This window comes from Tachyglossus aculeatus, chromosome 5 (assembly GCF_015852505.1).
Source record: "Tachyglossus aculeatus isolate mTacAcu1 chromosome 5, mTacAcu1.pri, whole genome shotgun sequence".
NCBI lineage: Eukaryota > Metazoa > Chordata > Mammalia > Monotremata > Tachyglossidae > Tachyglossus > Tachyglossus aculeatus.
Genome location: NC_052070.1, coordinates 64,639,840 through 64,657,001, shown reverse-complemented (window position 1 = coordinate 64,657,001; position 17,162 = coordinate 64,639,840). Strand labels below are relative to the sequence as shown.

The following is a 17,162-nucleotide window of genomic DNA, read 5'->3' as shown; positions in this document are numbered from 1 at the left end:
GTCATACAAGGTTTAAGGTTCTTGACATAAATCTCCTAAATCTCAGAGACCTATAGACCATTCAACTGTCATTTCCCTTTTATAGCAGAATCCTCTTTACCTTGCTTAGATTGAAAATCATCCAGTCCTCAAACCACTCAATCATATGGATCAATCGATTGTATTTATTGAGTGCTTACTTTGTGCAGAGCACTGTACCAAGCGCTTGGGAGAGTACAATTTAACCAAGTTGGTAGATGTGTTCCCTGCCTACAGTGAGCTTACAGTCTACAGTCACTATGAGGATTTGTTCAGTGAGACAAATGAATAAGCTGCTTCCAGAGAGAGTAGAGAAAGGAGATTCCTTTCCAATTCCAAAGATATTTGCCTCTCAGTGTGGAGAAGGAAATCATACCGACACCCTGATGTTTCACCAATTATGCCACTCGGTCTCAAAGTAGCACTAGAGTAGGAGGAAGTTTTCACTCTAGAAATTTGGTTACAGAATTTTAGAGCCAAGGCCCAAAAGGGAAGAAATAAAAATAACTGATCTGGGTAATTTACACCAGATTCTGTAGGTTTAACGGTCTAGTCATCTGCTGTGTAACTGCGGGAGTCTTAAAATTCAAAAGCAAAAACTCATGAAGTCCTGAAGTGGTTTGTAACCGTTACATAAAGTGCTATCTGCTCAAATAAATATCTGACCTTGTCATTTAGGAAATTCTTCTTTTATAAACTTTGTAATGATATTTGTTAAGCTCTTACTATGTGCCACACACTGTACTGAGTACTGGGATAGATACATACTAATCAGGTCGGACATAGTTCATGTTCCATATGGGGCTCACAGTCTTAATCCCATTTTACAGACGAGGTAACTGAGGCCCAGAGAAGCGAAGTGACGTGCCCATGGTCACACAGCAGACAAATGGTGGAGAGGGGATTAGAACTCAGGTCCTCCTGACTCCCACTCCTGTGCTCTTTTCACCAGGCTACGCTACTTCTCATAGAATGCCTTGCAGATGAAAAATTATCAATGTATTGGTTTCAAATAGGAGGAGAAAGAGGATCAGGAGAAGGAGAAGGAACATTTATTCCCACTTATTGCAATGTATTGAACTGTGAAGTTGGGAAAGTTCATCTTTTCAAGTTTTATTTATTTATTTAGGTTTATGGCAGGCTTTCAGTTTTCAGTGCTCCAAACTCATGAAAAAATATGCAGTCACAACCCTTAGCTGAATGAAAATGTGCATCTTATATGGAATAACAAATCAACATTCAAAATAAATCCTTTTTAGATTATTTTTAGGAAACAGAATTACAGGATGCTATTATATACTACTCTGTTCTAAGTCACTGGAAACATTCACAAAGCTTGGCAGATTGATTGATCTAATGATGTAATTAGAAGGGAACCTTTCATTGAAGTTTTCTTTTAAAATGGAATGTTTTATTTAAGCACTTTGGGTCTGTGTTTCATAATGTTCAGCTCCAAATCCCCAAGAGAATAAATGAACCACAGTGAGTTAGGGAAGTTTTCCACGCATTGGCGATTTCACTCCAAGTCTATAAACCATGACCCCTAATGACTCTCATATTATAGTTTATAATAATATGTTATATTATTATATACAATATCATGTATATATTATATTATTATATATAATAGCATGTATATATTATATAATACCATGTATATATCATTATATCATTACTATTTATAATATCATGTAAATATTATTACATTATTATATATATATATCATGTATATATTATTATTATGGTGCTTGTTAGCACTTATTATGTGCCAGGCACTGTTCTAAGCACTGGAGTAGATACAAGCTAATCAGGTTGGACACAGTCCCTGACCCACATGAGACTCACCCACTTAATCCCCTTTTACAGATGGGGGAACTGAGGCCTAGAGAATCAATCAATCAATCAATCAATCGTATTTATTGAGCGCTTACTATGTGCAGAGCACTGTACTAAGCGCTTGGGAAGTACAAATTGGCATCACATAGAGACAGTCCCTACCCAACAGTGGGCTCACAGTCTAAAAGGGGGAGACAGAGAACAGAACCAAACATACCAACAAAATAAAATAAGTAGGATAGAAATGTACAAGTAAAATAAATAAATAAATAAATCAATAGAGTAATAAATATGTACAACCATATATACATATATACAGGTGCTGTGGGGAAGGGAAGGAGGTAAGACGGGGGGATGGAGAGGGGGACGAGGGGAGAGGAAAGAAGGGGCTCAGTCTGGGAAGGCCTCCTGGAGGAGGTGAGCTCTCAGCAGGGCCTTGAAGGGAGTAAGAGAGCTAGCTTGGCGGATGGGCAGAGGGAGGGCATTCCAGGCCCGGGGGATGACGTGGGCCGGGGGTCGATGGCGGGACAGGCGAGAGCGAGGTACAGTGAGGAGATTAGTGGTGGAGGAGCGGAGGGTGCGGGCTGGGCAGTAGAAGGAGAGAAGGGAGGTGAGGTAGGAGGGGGCGAGGTGATGGACAGCCTTGAAGCCCAGGGTGAGGAGTTTCTGCTTGATGCGCAGATTGATCGGTAGCCATTGGAGGTTTTTGAGGAGGGGAGTAATATGTCCAGAGCGTTTCTGGACAAAGATAATCCAGGCAGCAGCATGAAGTATGGATTGAAGTGGAGAGAGACACGAGGATGGGAGATCAGAGAGAAGGCTAGTGCAGTAGTCCAGACGGGATAGGATGAGAGCTTGAATGAGCAGGGTAGCAGTTTGGATGGAGAGGAAAGGGCGGATCTTGGCAATGTTGCGGAGCTGAGACCGGCAGGTTTTGGTGACGGCTTGGATGTGAGGGGTGAATGAGAGAGCGGAGTCGAGGATGACACCGAGTTTGCGGGCTTGTGAGACGGGAAGGATGGTAGTGCCGTCAACAGAGATGGGAAAGTTAGGGAGAGGACAAGGTTTGGGAGGGAAGACAAGGAGCTCAGTCTTCGACATGTTGAGCTTTAGGTGGCGGGCGGACATCCAGATGGAGATGTCCTGAAGGCAGGAGGAGATGCGAGCCTGGAGGGAGGGGGAGAGAGCAGGGGCAGAGATGTAGATCTGGGTGTCATCAGTGTAGAGATGATAGTTGAAGCCATGGGAGCGAATGAGGTCACCAAGGGAGTGAGTGTAGATTGAGAACAGAAGGGGACCAAGCACTGAACCTTGGGGAACCCCCACAGTAAGAGGATGGGAGGGGGAGGAGGAGCCTGCAAAAGAGACTGAGAAAGAACGACCGGAGAGATAAGAGGAGAACCAGGAGAGGACGGAGTCAGTGAAGCCAAGGTCAGATAACGTGTTGAGGAGAAGGGGGTGGTCCACAGTGTCAAAGGCAGCTGAGAGGTCGAGGAGGATTAGGACAGAGTATGAGCCGTTGGATTTGGCAAGCAGGAGGTCATTGGTGACCTTTGAGAGCGCAGTTTCCGTGGAATGAAGGGGACGGAAGCCAGACTGGAGGGGGTCGAGGAGAGAGTTGTTGTTGAGGAATTCTAGGCAGCGCGTGTAGACAACTCGTGTGACGTAGAGAAGTTAAGTGACTTGCCCAAGGTCACACAGCAGACACGTGGTGGAGCCAGGATTAGAACCCAGGTCCTTCTGACCCCCCAGGCCTGTGATCTATCCACTAAGGCATGTTGCTTCTCCATGTGAATGGCGAAATGAATTGTTACTGGGTATGGGACACCTTAATTGGGGGTCCCATTTCAGAACTCAGGTTGGGTCCTAGATTCCAGGACTGGTCTCCACCATAGGCTGAATATGACTCTCCTTAAAAAAACACTCAGGAACTAGTTCATCTGAACTACTGAAACCTGAATAATCCTGCCCCTTGTCATACAGGAAGATTCAGTTCTAAGTTAATATGTGGACACATCACAAATGCCAACAGTGCATCTGGCATGAAATGGCAAAGAAAATGCTTTTCCTCAACAACCTAATTTGTTTCTACAGTCTTTGCATTGTATTATTTTAAACTCTTCTTTCTAGCAAATTTCATTTCCCCACTTACTAATACACCACCTTCTTTCACTTCCTTCAATTAAAACATAAAACTGAAGCAAAATGAAACAAAAAGGAACTACTGTATCAGCAGAGTTGAAGGGGACACTGGACTGCAGCTTTCCTAACTGGAAAATTCCAGAGGCCCATATGGGTAAATTTGTGAATTAATCTAAAATACCAGAAAGAAAACAGCAGTTATTGATTCAAACCAGATTATGTTGATGATGTCCAAAGCTACACTGGTTTCCGCTGAGAGAAGAAATGCCATAGATATTAGTATAGCATCTAGAGGGTTTTTTTAAAAAAGGAAATGTAGATGACTATAGTCTTTGATGGTTTTATCCATTTATTTTCTATTCCCTTGTGCCTCAAATTATAGGAAAGACTAGACCTATTGGGAACTGTTTTCCTGGCCTGCAAAACAAAAAATTAAATAGCCCGTGGCTTGGAAAAGAACCTCTATTGCTCTCCTCAAAAGAGCTCATCAGTCAATTAGGAGAAGTGAAACCAATTCTACTGTAAAGAGGGAAATGAGGAGTTAGGCAAAGCTTGATGATTCAGAAGAACGTCCGAGTAACTAGTGTGACGAGAGTAGCTAGGCCATATTCCAAAATAGAAAGGAGATGATATGAGACATAAACTGACATAAACTGCTTCCAGAGTCACTGTGGTAAATGCGATAGTAAAGGAAAAGGTATTTGCCTCAGATGTCAGTTTTGTGTTCTGAGGGTGAGGATCGAATGGAAAAAGGGGAGATTGGCTTCATAGTGCTAACAGGCCAGAAAGTCACCATCTGGGGTCTTTTCTAACTCTCGTCAGAGACCCGAGGTGAGCAAGTCTGGATGTCCAGGTCAAAAAGCTGAACTTTGAGAAGTGAGAAGCAATGTGGTTAGCGAACAGGCCACAAGTCGGAAGGACCTGCGTTCTGATTCTGGCTCTGCCATCTGGGCAAGTCACCTCACCATCTGTCCCTCGGTTCCCTCATCTGTAAAATGGGAATTGAGACTGTGAAGCCCATGTGGGACATAGACTGTGTCCAACCCGATTAACTTGTAGCTATCCCAGCGCTTAGTACAATGCCTGATACATAGTAAGCACTTAACAAATACCATTAAAAGAAAGCTGCGGGGCCTCTATCCTCTTGAAATTGACCCCTATGCTTGAAAGTGAGAGCCCAGTATGCAAAATAGATTAAAAAATTGTTTGTCTCTAGGGAACAATTCATTCTCTTAAAAGAAAAGATGGCAAATGTCTTAGATCACTTACTTCACTTCCACTGGAGGCTAGAATCCACTGGGATTCTAGTAACAGATTCCAAGTTGGGAAACAGACCAAGAGAGGGAACTATTATTATTATCATTATGGTGTTTAATACCAAATAATAAAGGACAGTGACAAATCCAGTCTGGATGCCAATCATAAAATCTAGTAACCACCTACTTTCATTCATTCGGTTGTATTTACTGAGCACTTACTGTGTGCAAAGCACTGTACTAAGCGCTTGGTAGAGTACAATATAATAACAGTCACATTCCTGCCCACACCGAGCTTACAGTCTAGAGGGGAAAACAGACATTAATATACATAAATAAATAAATAAGTACAGTTAAATAACGAGGAGTGATGATTTGATCAATCACAAAATCGGCCAGAAACTGCCCACAACCCAGCATCACCACTTACCACCCCAAAACATACAACTACGCAGTCCAGAAGCAAAAACCAGAGTGGGCATTACCTGGTATTGTTCCTTGGCTTATTAAGAGATCTGGAGTAGCGCTTAAAGTTGTTCTACTGTGACAAGTACCGAATATTTTAAAATCACCATCATCTTCAACAATATGTAGCAAGCACCTACTGTGTAGAGACTTCTCACTCTTGGACATTTGAGATGATTTTCAGAAGTTAGAGACACAATTCCTGCCCTTGGGGATTTTACAAGCTAATGGAAAAGATAAGTAGACATAAATTGATGACTATAGAGTAACTAAAAGAATGTAAAAATAGATGTAAATAACAAACAAGTAGATAATTCAATAACAAACAGATAAATGCATAACTGGGTAGTTGCCATGACCATGAAAGTTGAATTAATCAGGGAATGCTTCCTAGAGAGGCTTTTTGAGAAGACTGGGAAGGAGGGAGGAGATGTGGTTTGAAAAAGCTATTAAGGAAGATAATTCTAGTTGGGGAGAAAGATAAGGGCGATAGTTTGGAAGTGGAAGATTTGAGAACAAGAAACAGTTGGATGTTTTGTTTGTGGGGAGCTAAAACCATGAGCTGAGGGTAGGGGTAGGGTGAAAGGAAAGAGAGCAGATAAGAAAGGAACCAGCAGATGGTTTTGTACCACCTTAGTTCCTACTGAATTAAGTTCTTTGACATAAAAAGAGAAGTATAAGTACCAAGTATCATTTCTATGATTCTCTTTCAAATTGACAAATTTCACTTTGATTATTCATTCAATCGTATTGAGCGCTTACTGTGTGCAGAGCACTGAACGAAGTGCTTGGGAAGTACAATTCAGCAGGAGAGACAATCCTTGCCCACTGTGAAGTATTTCCACACACTAAATGAGATAGTCAAAATCAGGTTCTGTGCATACCTTTCTACAAATAGAGAAGCTGTGCTCAGTACAGTGCTCTGCACACAGTAAGCGCTCAATAAATACGATTAATGAATGAATGAAGGAAAAGCGTGCCAACCCAGAAATTCCTAATAATGTTGCTACATTCTTCTGAGACTTTCTTTCTGGTCCTTTGCACTTTTATCCACCTTATTAATATTTTAAACCAACGAATGCAGTTTTCCTTTATCTTTCTTATAAATATCTTATGTTCTTTGACGATGATAGGTACTACTGATATCATAAAATAGTTTTCACTGTTGGAATATTTAGAGAAATTTGCCCAAGAGTCCTATCAAATGTCCAGGGCCAGCATTGGGAATGGATGGGAAGTGGAACAACAGTAGCTGTAGTAAGTGAGATGGGTGCAGGGGGATTGCCCATGAAAGCTGGCGGAACAATTGGCAGAAGGGAGGGTTAGAAAAGCCAGGGAAGGGTCTGGATTTGGGCCAAAGGGGGAAAGTAAAACTACAGCCATAGCACGGCCTAGTGGAAAGAGCACGGGCCCGGGAGTTAGAGGCCCTGGGTTTTAATCCTGGCCCTGCCACTTGTCTGCTGTGTGACCTTGGGCAAATCACTTCACTTCTCTGTGCCTCAGTTACCTCATCTGTAAAATGAGGGTTAAATCCTCCTCACACTGACTCAGACTGAGAGGCATATGTGGGACAGGTGTCCAACCCGCTTATCATGTATCTACCCCGGCACTTAGTACGGTTCCTGGCACATAATAAGTGCTTAAGAAATACTTTCTTCTTCAAATGCCTTCAAGTCGTTTCCGACCCATAGCGACTCCATGTACATACCCTCTTCAGAACATCCCATCTTCTATAATAAAGTTGCTCGGGTACCAGTACCCAGAGACTTTTCTTGGTAAAGATACAGAAGTGGTTTAATAATAATAATGATGGCGTTTATTAAGTGCTTACTATGTGCAAAGCACTGTCCTAAGCACTGGGGAGGTTATAAGGTGATCAGGTTGTCCCACAGGGTGCTCACAGTATTAATCCCCATTTTACAGTTGAGGTAACTGAGGCACAGAGAAGTTAAGTGACTTGCCCAAAGTCACATAGCTGACAATTGGAATAGTCGGGATTTGAACCCATGACCTCTGACTCCAAAGCCTGGGCTCTTTCCAGTGAGCCATGCTGCTTCTCAATGGAACTTGAGTCTCTGCTGTTGTCTTTCATCAACGTTTTGATCACTTGATTATCCGCCTTTGACTCTCTCCCGTGCTGTTGCCGCCCAGCACAGGTGAATCGACTTTGTCTGACGCTTCGGCTCAGAGCTTCCATTGTGGGTAGTCCTATATGGTGTAGCTGTAAGTTTCATCGGCGTACGTGAACTTTCCTATCATGATAAGGTGTCGATTCGTAGGAGAGTAACAAATACCAGAAAATATAAAACAAAAGCTATTTTGAAAGCCAGAACCATCCATAGGCCTGCATCGGTAAAACAGTAAGTGCCACTGCGGTTGTTTAGGTGTGAAAAAGTGGATGTTTTTCCCTTGCTGTGTTGTGGTGCCCAGGCTACAGTGGGATAGGCAGGTGGTTGATGATGACGATGATCATCATCATCATCAATCGTATTTATTGAGCGCTTACTATGTGCAGAGCACTGTACTAAGCGCTTGGGAAGTACAAATTGACAACATATAGAGACAGTCCCTACCCAACACTGGGCTCACAGTCTAAAAGATGATGGCATTTATTAAGCGCTTACTATGTGCAAAGCACGGTTCTAAGCACTGGGGAGGTAACAAAGTGATCAGGTTGTCCACGGGGGGCACACGGTCTTAATCCCCATTTTACAGATGAGGTAACTGAGGCACAGAGAAGTTAAGTGACTTGCCCAAAGTCACACAGCTGACAATTGGCAGAGCAGGGATTTGAACCCATGACCTCTGATCCAAAGCCCAGGCTCTTTTTACTGAGCCACGCTGCTCCCCTTTGTTGCCCACCAGGGATGCTGCCTGAACCCACAGCGAGCCCAGAAGTGTTCTGGGTGAGACATGGGGGTAGGGTAGGTGTGGAGAAAGGCAAAGTCACCCCGTAGTTTTTGGTGGGGGGTTAATGGTATTTTTTACTACGTGCCAAGGACTGTACTGAACTCTGGGGTAGATACAAGATATCAGGTTGGACACAGTCCATGTCCCAAATGGAACTCACACTCTCCGTTTTGTTCATGAGGCAGAGAAAGTAACAAAGTGACAGAGAAACAGTGTGGCTCAGTGGAAGAGAGCCCGGGCTTTGGAGTCAAAGGTCATGGGTTCAAATCCCGGCTCCACCACTTGTCAGCTGTGTGACTTCGGGCAAGTCACTTCACTTCTCTGGGCCTCAGTTCCCTCATCTGTAAAATGGGGATGAAGACTGTGAGCCCCATGTGGGACAACCTGATCACCTTGTAACCTCCCCAGCACTTAGAACAGTGCTTTGCACATAGTAAGCGCTTAATAAATGCCATTATAATATAAAGTGACTTGCCCCAGGACATACAGAAGATAAATGGCGGAGCTGGGATTAGAACCCACTTCCTTCCGACTTCAAGCCCATGCTCTATCCACTAGGCCACGCTGCTTCTCACTTATAATAATAATAATGATGGCATTTGGCATTTACTATGTGCCAAGCACTGTTCTAAGCGCCGGCCACACTGCTTCTCATTCTTCCTTCTTCTTCAACCAGCAGGATGCAACACCCAGGCTGGGGATCTGTAGGGTTTCCACCCACCTCGGCAGACCGTGGGATAAAACAGAGTGGCTCTTGCTCTCCCTGGTCAAGCCCTGCTTGTCTTGGCATAGTGGATAGAGCATGGGCCTGGGAATCAGAAGGTCATGGGTTTTAATCCTAGCTCCACCACTTGTCTGCTGTGTGACTTTGGACAAGTCACTTTACTTCTCTGGGCCTCAGTTACCTCATCTGCAAAATGGGGATTGAGACTGTGAGCCTCAGGTGGGACAGGGACTGTATCCAGCCCGATTTACTTCTATCTAACCCAGTGCTTAGCACAGTACCTGGCACATAGTAAGTGCTTAACTAGTGTAATTATTATTATTATTATGACCACAGGGCCAGCCTTGCCCATGGGGTGGAGGAGTCATTTCAAACTACTGCCACAATAGTTTTAGATGCCTGACCAGTTTCGATAGATTATTTTTTGACTTTTGCCTTTAGTTTAAGCCGCCCATCCCATTATTTCCCCAGCCCTCTTCCCTCTTTTTAAATCTCCCAAGAATAGTGCTCTCCCAGAGGTCACCTGTCACTCAGTCAATCATTCATCTTTATTGAGGACTTACTGTGCACTGTACTAAGCTCTTGGGAAAGGACAATATGAAAGTATAACAGAGCTGGCAGAAGCATTCCCTGCACTCCTCAAGAGGAGAGGCAGGAAGAATCTAGACTGGTCAGAAACGTCCGATGTATATTTATTCAGGAGTTTCCACTAAATAACCAAATGGCTTATGATGGCTTAAATTAAGAGAATGAATTTGTGTGATTAGCTTATTTAGGTCTGGTAGTTAAAATCTTCTATCATTCGCACTTGGTTTATACCAATGCATTTTATTATGCTCTATGAAACACTGGCATTGCAAAAGCACTCACCAGGTTTTCTAATAACAAAATCTGATACACACTGATCGCTTTCTGAAATTGTCTTTCATCACTCTGTAAATTTATTTAAGAAAATTCAAGACCATTCAAAAATGCATAATTTGACACAATAGAATTCTTCATCTGACTTAATGCTCTGTTGTCCTTTAAAGAAAATATTGGATAATTTTTTTACTAGATAGTGAGCTTGTTGTGGGTAGAGTCTATCAGCTCTTATACTGTACTCTCCCAAGTTCTTAGAAAAGTGCTCTGCATACAGTAAGGGCTCAAAACATAGGATTGATTGATTGAATAGTACTTACTAATTGCCTACTGTGGGAAAAGCACTGAACTGAGGGAAAGAATATGTGAGTGGAAATTAATTACTGTCTCTGGCCCACAATGAGCCACAGCCTAATTGGAATCTAGTTCACCCAAAGCTGTATCTTCTAGTCGCTGCTTACCATAATAATTCAGTGCACAGGAAAGCCTGAATCATATCACTGAGTGTTTATTTTTGTTCTTGCTTTTTTTGTACAAGTTTTTTGTAATGCACCCTGTAAGAATGATCATTTATCCTGAATTTCTCTAGACTCCAAAGAAATATTTATGAGACCCTATGGTTTTTTAAAATTGAAAATGTCTGGCTTGCAATGCGGCTACAAATGAGAAACAAATACTTGTCCTTTTTACCTGTAGTTATTCACTATTTAGCATATATATATATATTTTTTTTTTTCCATTAGAGTTGAAAATATGTCAATGAGGTTAGAAGAAGTGAATGAAAGAGAGCATTTCATGAAAGCTTCTCTGCAGACTGTTGACCTGCGACTTTCTCAGCTGGAAGATCTCTCTGGTAGAATGGTAAATGCTCTTGAAAATCTTGTGGGAATTGACAAGTCTGAGCTCGCACAGACCCGCTCCAGGGCTTCCTCTGATTGTGATGCAACTTATCTCCTAAGACAAAGCAGTGTCAATAGCTCTGATGGCTGTAGCATGTACAGATACCACATCAGCGGAGAAGAGTTAGTCTACGAGGACAGTGCCATTCCTTTGTCTCCAGGATCAGGATTACGGAAAAGGGCCTGTTCTTTCCGTTCAAAGGAAGAGAAGGATGGGGTGGAATCAAGGACTCATCTGACACCGGAGCGCCAAGAAAGTCTTCGGGTTACATCCAGTTCCAATCTAGTTGCAGCACAAGATTGCAATAAAACCATATTAGGCAACACAGAGGATATTTTAGGGCCAAGCTCGGTTTCGGATATTGGTATTCCCACAGATGATAGGCCGGTGAATCCTAACAGCGAAGAAACGATTTCCCAAAGCTCAAACCAAACAGATCCCGATAGGAACAGACACCCTAAATCAGAATTTCAGAACACTCAACTAATAGGAGATAAGACAAAGGTAGACGCTACCACCTCTTATCCCATAGAAAAAACGAAAGTGATGAGATATTATCCTGATGAAACGCCCAGTATTTGTAAAAGCACAACAGTAAAGTCCAGAAGCTTTATATTCTCCCAGAGAAAGAAACTGCTTAGCGGAGTAAACAACTGGAGTACAGAATACAGTTCAATCATGGACCACGTTCACCCTTCTACGGTTCAACAGTGGACTGCAGAATGGAAATACCGGGTTCAGCAGAAGACTTCTCGTTCTCATAGTACAGACTTACCTTCCATTGTATCTGAAGCTGTAAGGCAAGCAGAACAAAAAGAGCAGTTGACCGACACGGAAGATGAAAGTGACATTACTGAAGAAGATGCCTCTGCCTCTCGTTCGCCCCGGCTCGTCAGCGACAGAACTGCGACTGAAAATTTGCTCTCCGTAAAATCAGATGGGACTTGTGGATTTCTCTCTGTGAGGTCAAAAAGTTTACATAGCCATTCTCGCCCCGCCAAGTCCGTTCAGGACAAATTAGACAGACCCGGGCACGCCAGCAGTGTCGCTAACCTGGTAGTGGCTTCTGGCAGCGCCATGAAACAACAAGGAGCAAAGCAAGAAAATGCGTCCACAGTAAGGGAATGTTGAGATGTGGCTTTTAGACACTCACGGGGTGTCACGTCAGCTTACGTTACAGAACCCTACCCTTTATCGTACCTATTTTAGCAGAAAATGCAACTTGGGTCCCTTTCGTCGGATTTAGGGGTCAGGTACAAGCAGTTGAGTAGTCCGGGTGTGTGTGCTTTCAAGCCTGGTGAGTGAAGACTGAGGGGAGGAGAAGGTGGTTTAAAAGCAAAATTACCTGCTGCTGATGCCGCTTTGGTGTGGTTCCTTTCCTTGAACCTCCACCCCTCCTTCAATTAAAACCTGGGAGATTTTAGTTTCCAGGGTCCAACAAGGCACTATTCTTGGTCTGGGAAAGGGGTAGTTAAAGAAAATACTGCAGGAGCAGCAGGTAGCTCTGTTTTTTAAAATCACTCCCAACCTGAGGTTGCAGAAGGCCGATTTTCCCACCCACTTATCTTTATGCCCTGGAGGGCCACACTCTTTCCAGAATTTTCCACCCACTTATCTTTATGCCCTGGAGGGCCACACTGTTTCCAGAATTAACTATTTTAAATCATTAGGGTTCAGAAAAATTCTGCATTGATTATTTTTTACATATCATTAAAAACGAGTGCCCTAATGGGAAAGTAGCATATTGTTGACCCAAGAGAGTTAGCATGTTCTTTAACCAGAACAACTCAAAATAAAATCATCAAGATTCCAATTTACCATCTCTCTCCCTCTCTGGTTAGTAAATGGCAGTGAATATTATAAAGTTAATAAATATTTGGAGCTATTTACTCTTCTGGCTAAAGTACCCAGAATTTTTGTGGAGGTGCACGAACATAAGGATAAATATACATTTTCAAGTTTTCCCCTTGTCTTACTAGTGGACTCAAGTTCACTGTATCTGCACTTTAGCACCTATAGACATTTAATATGAGATAGAACTGTCTTTGCAAGTGGGTATGTATTTGCGTATGAATATGTCTATGCAGGCGTTCAGTCACGAGGCTAGAAATGGAGCCACAGGATGAGAGCTTCACGTCCAGTTTGTTTCTGAGGTGGGTCAGAGGACCTGCCCTGCCCTTACTGGGTTCTGGGACTTGGACAGCAGCATATTTTGTTTCTATCAGGCTTCAGAGTCAAGCAAGGGCTTATTCCGCCCCTCTGGATCCAGGGAAATCAATCTATCAGTCAATCGATGATATTGAGCGCTTACCATACGTAACCCACTGCGTAAGCGCTTGGAAGAGTGCAGTACAACAGAGTTAGACATGGTTCTTGCCCACAAGGGGCTTACAATCTTGTCTAGCCGCCCCCCCCCCCCCCCCCGGCTCTAGAGCAAAAGGCTGAAATGCCATCCACTGGGCTCTGGGACCCTGCCTCTTCCCCACCCAAGGGCTCCCATTTAGTAGTAATAGTATTTATTATTAAGCCCTCAGTAGGCATAATGAACTCTATTAAATGCTTGCCGAAGTACAACACAAAGAGATGATGCATTTCTTCCTAAAGAGGAGCTCACCCAATTACTGGGGGGAAAAGCATAAAAATATTTATTATAATTATAACTGTGGTATTTGTTAAGCACTCACTATGTGCCAGGCACTGTGCTGAGCACTGGGGTGGATATAAGCAAATTGGGTTGGACACAGTCCCTGTCTCACGTGGGGCTCACTGCCTCGATTCCCATTTTACAGGTGAGGTAACTGAGGCATGCAGAGAAGTGAAGTGACTTGCCCAGAATCACGCAGCAAATAAGTGGTGGAGCTGGGATTAGAACCACGAGCTTCCAACTCCCAGGCCCATGCTCCATCCACTCTGCCGTGCTGCTTCTCCATAACTAGAGCAATCAAACAACTAAATGCACAATTGAGTAAACGCGATGGGTGTAAATAAATACAAGGGTACTTTACAAGGCTGGTAGGTTTGTGAAGCTCAGGGTGGTGGTGGGAAAAGCTGGGTAGGCTTTCTGGAGGAGGCGTTTTCGACCCTCTGGGTGAGGAGGGGAAAGAAAATGAAAAAGAGAAGAGAGCGCTAATGGGATGGGGAGGCGTTGAGGTGATATTAGGCCAGGGAAAGGGAAAGCAGGGAGACACCCAGAACCAGTTAGTCCCCTTGTCTCAAAAAGAAAGGTTAGGAAAGGAGCAGAGTCACATATATGTCACATATATTCATTCATTCATTCAATCATATTGAGTGCTTACTCTGTGCACAGCACTGTACTTGGGAAGTCCAAGTTGGCACCATATAGAGACGGTCCCTACCCAACAGCAGGTTCACAGTCTAGAAGGGGGAGACAGACAGCAAAACAAAACATATTAACAAAATAAAATAAAATATACGTGATCTGGACCATAACATGAATGGTCTTTTTGTCTCCCTAAGCACCAAACTTACTTCCAGGGGAGTATACTCATTAGAGAAGATCTGGTTAGTTGTACATTAACATTTAACAACTGTACTGTACTGATCAAATTAATTTCAGCTGGAAACCGGTCTCAATGCACATCTTACGTTTTCATATCATAGCCATTCAATGGGACGTGCGAGAAAAGCAAAAATTAGGATTTATCAGAATATGGATTTACTTTTTTCAATCGTAATTATTGTGGGCTTACTGTGTGCAGAGCACTGTACTAAGCGCTTGGAAAGTACTATTAGGGAGAAATATTATGCCGATTCCCTAATAGATGTCTATTAGGTGCACTAAGAAGACTAATTTCAATGTACTGTTGCAATAGATCAAATAATTTAAAGCTGTTAGGTTTTCTTCCTCATCCTTTTTTCACCACCCTCTTTTTGCCAGTTTCCTTCCTAACACTACTCTTAATGACCATTAGTGATTTTGTGCTTAACTGCAGCTAACAGTGACTTCAATCCATCAATCAATCAATCATATGTATTAAGCGCTTACTGTGTGTGCAGAGCACTGTACCAAGCGCTTGGGAGAGTACAATATAACAATAAACAGACACATTCCCTACCCACAACGAGCTGGTGTTAATTTCTGGGAATAATGCAAGTATTCTTTACAAATTCAGCAGGTTTATTTTGAAAAGCAAATATAAATTCATTTCCAGGTATATTTCCAGATTAAAATGTGTGGTTGAAGTAGCATTGCCCAGTGTTTTTGCAAGGAAAAGCAGACTTTTCCCCTGTCTCTCCAAGTGTCTTCCTCTATTCATTCAATCATATTTATTGGGCGCTTACTGTGTGCAGAGCACTGTACTAAGCACTTGGGAGCACATAGAGCACTTCCTCTATGTTGTTCAGCCTCCTTTCCTCGCCCTTTCTTAAGGTATTTCACTAAGAAAACACTGAAAAGTCATTCACTTGATGGCCACTTATCTACCACATTGTTTGTCCTTTGCTGGTAATGGGCTTTAAAAAAAATGTTCTTTTTTTCCAGTTTAATTATAAATGATACAAAAGGACTGCTCTTAATTTATTTGAAAAATAAAAATAAAAATTTGTAATTGTTTTAAGATGTTTTGTGACAAAAGACCTCTACCAAAGGGAAAACAACATTTGTTTATTCTAATGGTTTGGGCTCATAATGGTAAACAGAAAATGGTTTTTCAAGATATTTTGATTTAATCCCTGCAAGCCTTCAGCTGCTTGACTGTTGACCTGGAATTTATCCCATAAGAAAATGGGCTACACAAGGAAATGCCCTAAAATAGCCTGGTATTCCTTTTCAGGTTTGCATAAAAATATTAAGAAACTGCATACTGGTATAATGAATTTTCAGATGATCCTAACATTTAATGTTAAAAATAGATATTAGATCCAATATATTGTATCACCTTTGGATACGTACCTATATTCAAAACCATAAATTATCAGAGTGATAAGAAACACTTTAATGAAAGTCAAACCTTTTAAGTATTGAAGGTTCATGACTTTTCAAAAACTCCATTATTTTTACTTTGGAAATTTCAAGACTTTTTTTTCTGTCAGTCATGGAAGATTGCTTAATTTAGGAGCCAACTTCCATCTACGGATTATAAATTCACATCTTCAGGGAACTAACGATGACTTACTCCTGACCCTATTCCTAAAATCTGAAAATGTTAATATACACTTAAATACCAGGATTAAAAGTGCTCAGCACTTAGAACGGTGCTTTGCTCATAGTAAGCACTTAATAAATGTCATTAAAAAAAGAGTGAATTATACATCACGTAATGAAAGTGACTAATTGGATGTAGCTACCTGAAAAAAGTGAGTTTTTGAGAGTTTTTAGGAAGAAAATTTCATTTGGACCAAAATTTCTATAGCATCAGATCTCCATTACCTATCTCCCCAAAATGGAATCACCTGCCAGAAACTTTAGATGAGCCTCAGTCTTCAGACTTCAGGACTGAGAACCTGCGCAGAGGAAGTGTTTATACCTGGCAGAGAGAATATCAGCATTTAGTACAGTGCCTGACACATAGAAAGCGCTTAACAAATAACATCATCATCATGAGAAGCAGCGTGGCTCAGTGGAAAGAGCCCGGGCTTTGGAGTCAGAGGTTGTGGGTTCAAATCCCGGCTCCACCACTTGTCAACTGGGTGACCTTGGGCAAGTCACTTCACTTCTCTGGGCCGCAGTTCCCTCATCTGTAAAATGGGGATTAAGACTGTGAGCCCGCCGTGGGACAACCTGATCACCTTGTAACCTCCCCAGTGCTTAGAACAGTGCTTTGCACATAATAAGCACTTAATAAATGCCATTTAAAAAAAAAGTCACTTCACTTCTCTGGGCCTCAGTTCCCTCATCTGGAAAATGGGGATTAGGATTAAGATTGTGAGCCCCACATGGGACAACCTGATCACCTTGTATCCTCCCTGGCGCTTAGAACAGTGCTTTGCACATATAAGCACTTGACAAATGCCATTATTATTATTATTATTATTATTATCTCTAGAATCCACCCTTACCTCTCCAACTCAGCTGCTACCACGCAGACCTT

The 17,162-nt window shown here is 42.3% G+C and overlaps 1 protein-coding gene across 1 annotated transcript in view; it reads left to right on the top strand.

Moving 5' to 3' along the window:
- TRPM1 (transient receptor potential cation channel subfamily M member 1) overlaps positions 1 to 12,296 on the top strand; it is a 95,455-nt gene extending 83,159 nt beyond the window's left edge. The window contains exon 33 of the mRNA XM_038747318.1: positions 10,956 to 12,296. Within this exon, the coding sequence (XP_038603246.1) occupies positions 10,956 to 12,243 (1,288 nt within the window). The 3' untranslated portion in view covers positions 12,244 to 12,296. The remainder of the gene's footprint in view (positions 1 to 10,955) is intronic.
- Positions 12,297 to 17,162: the final 4,866 nt, after the last annotated feature.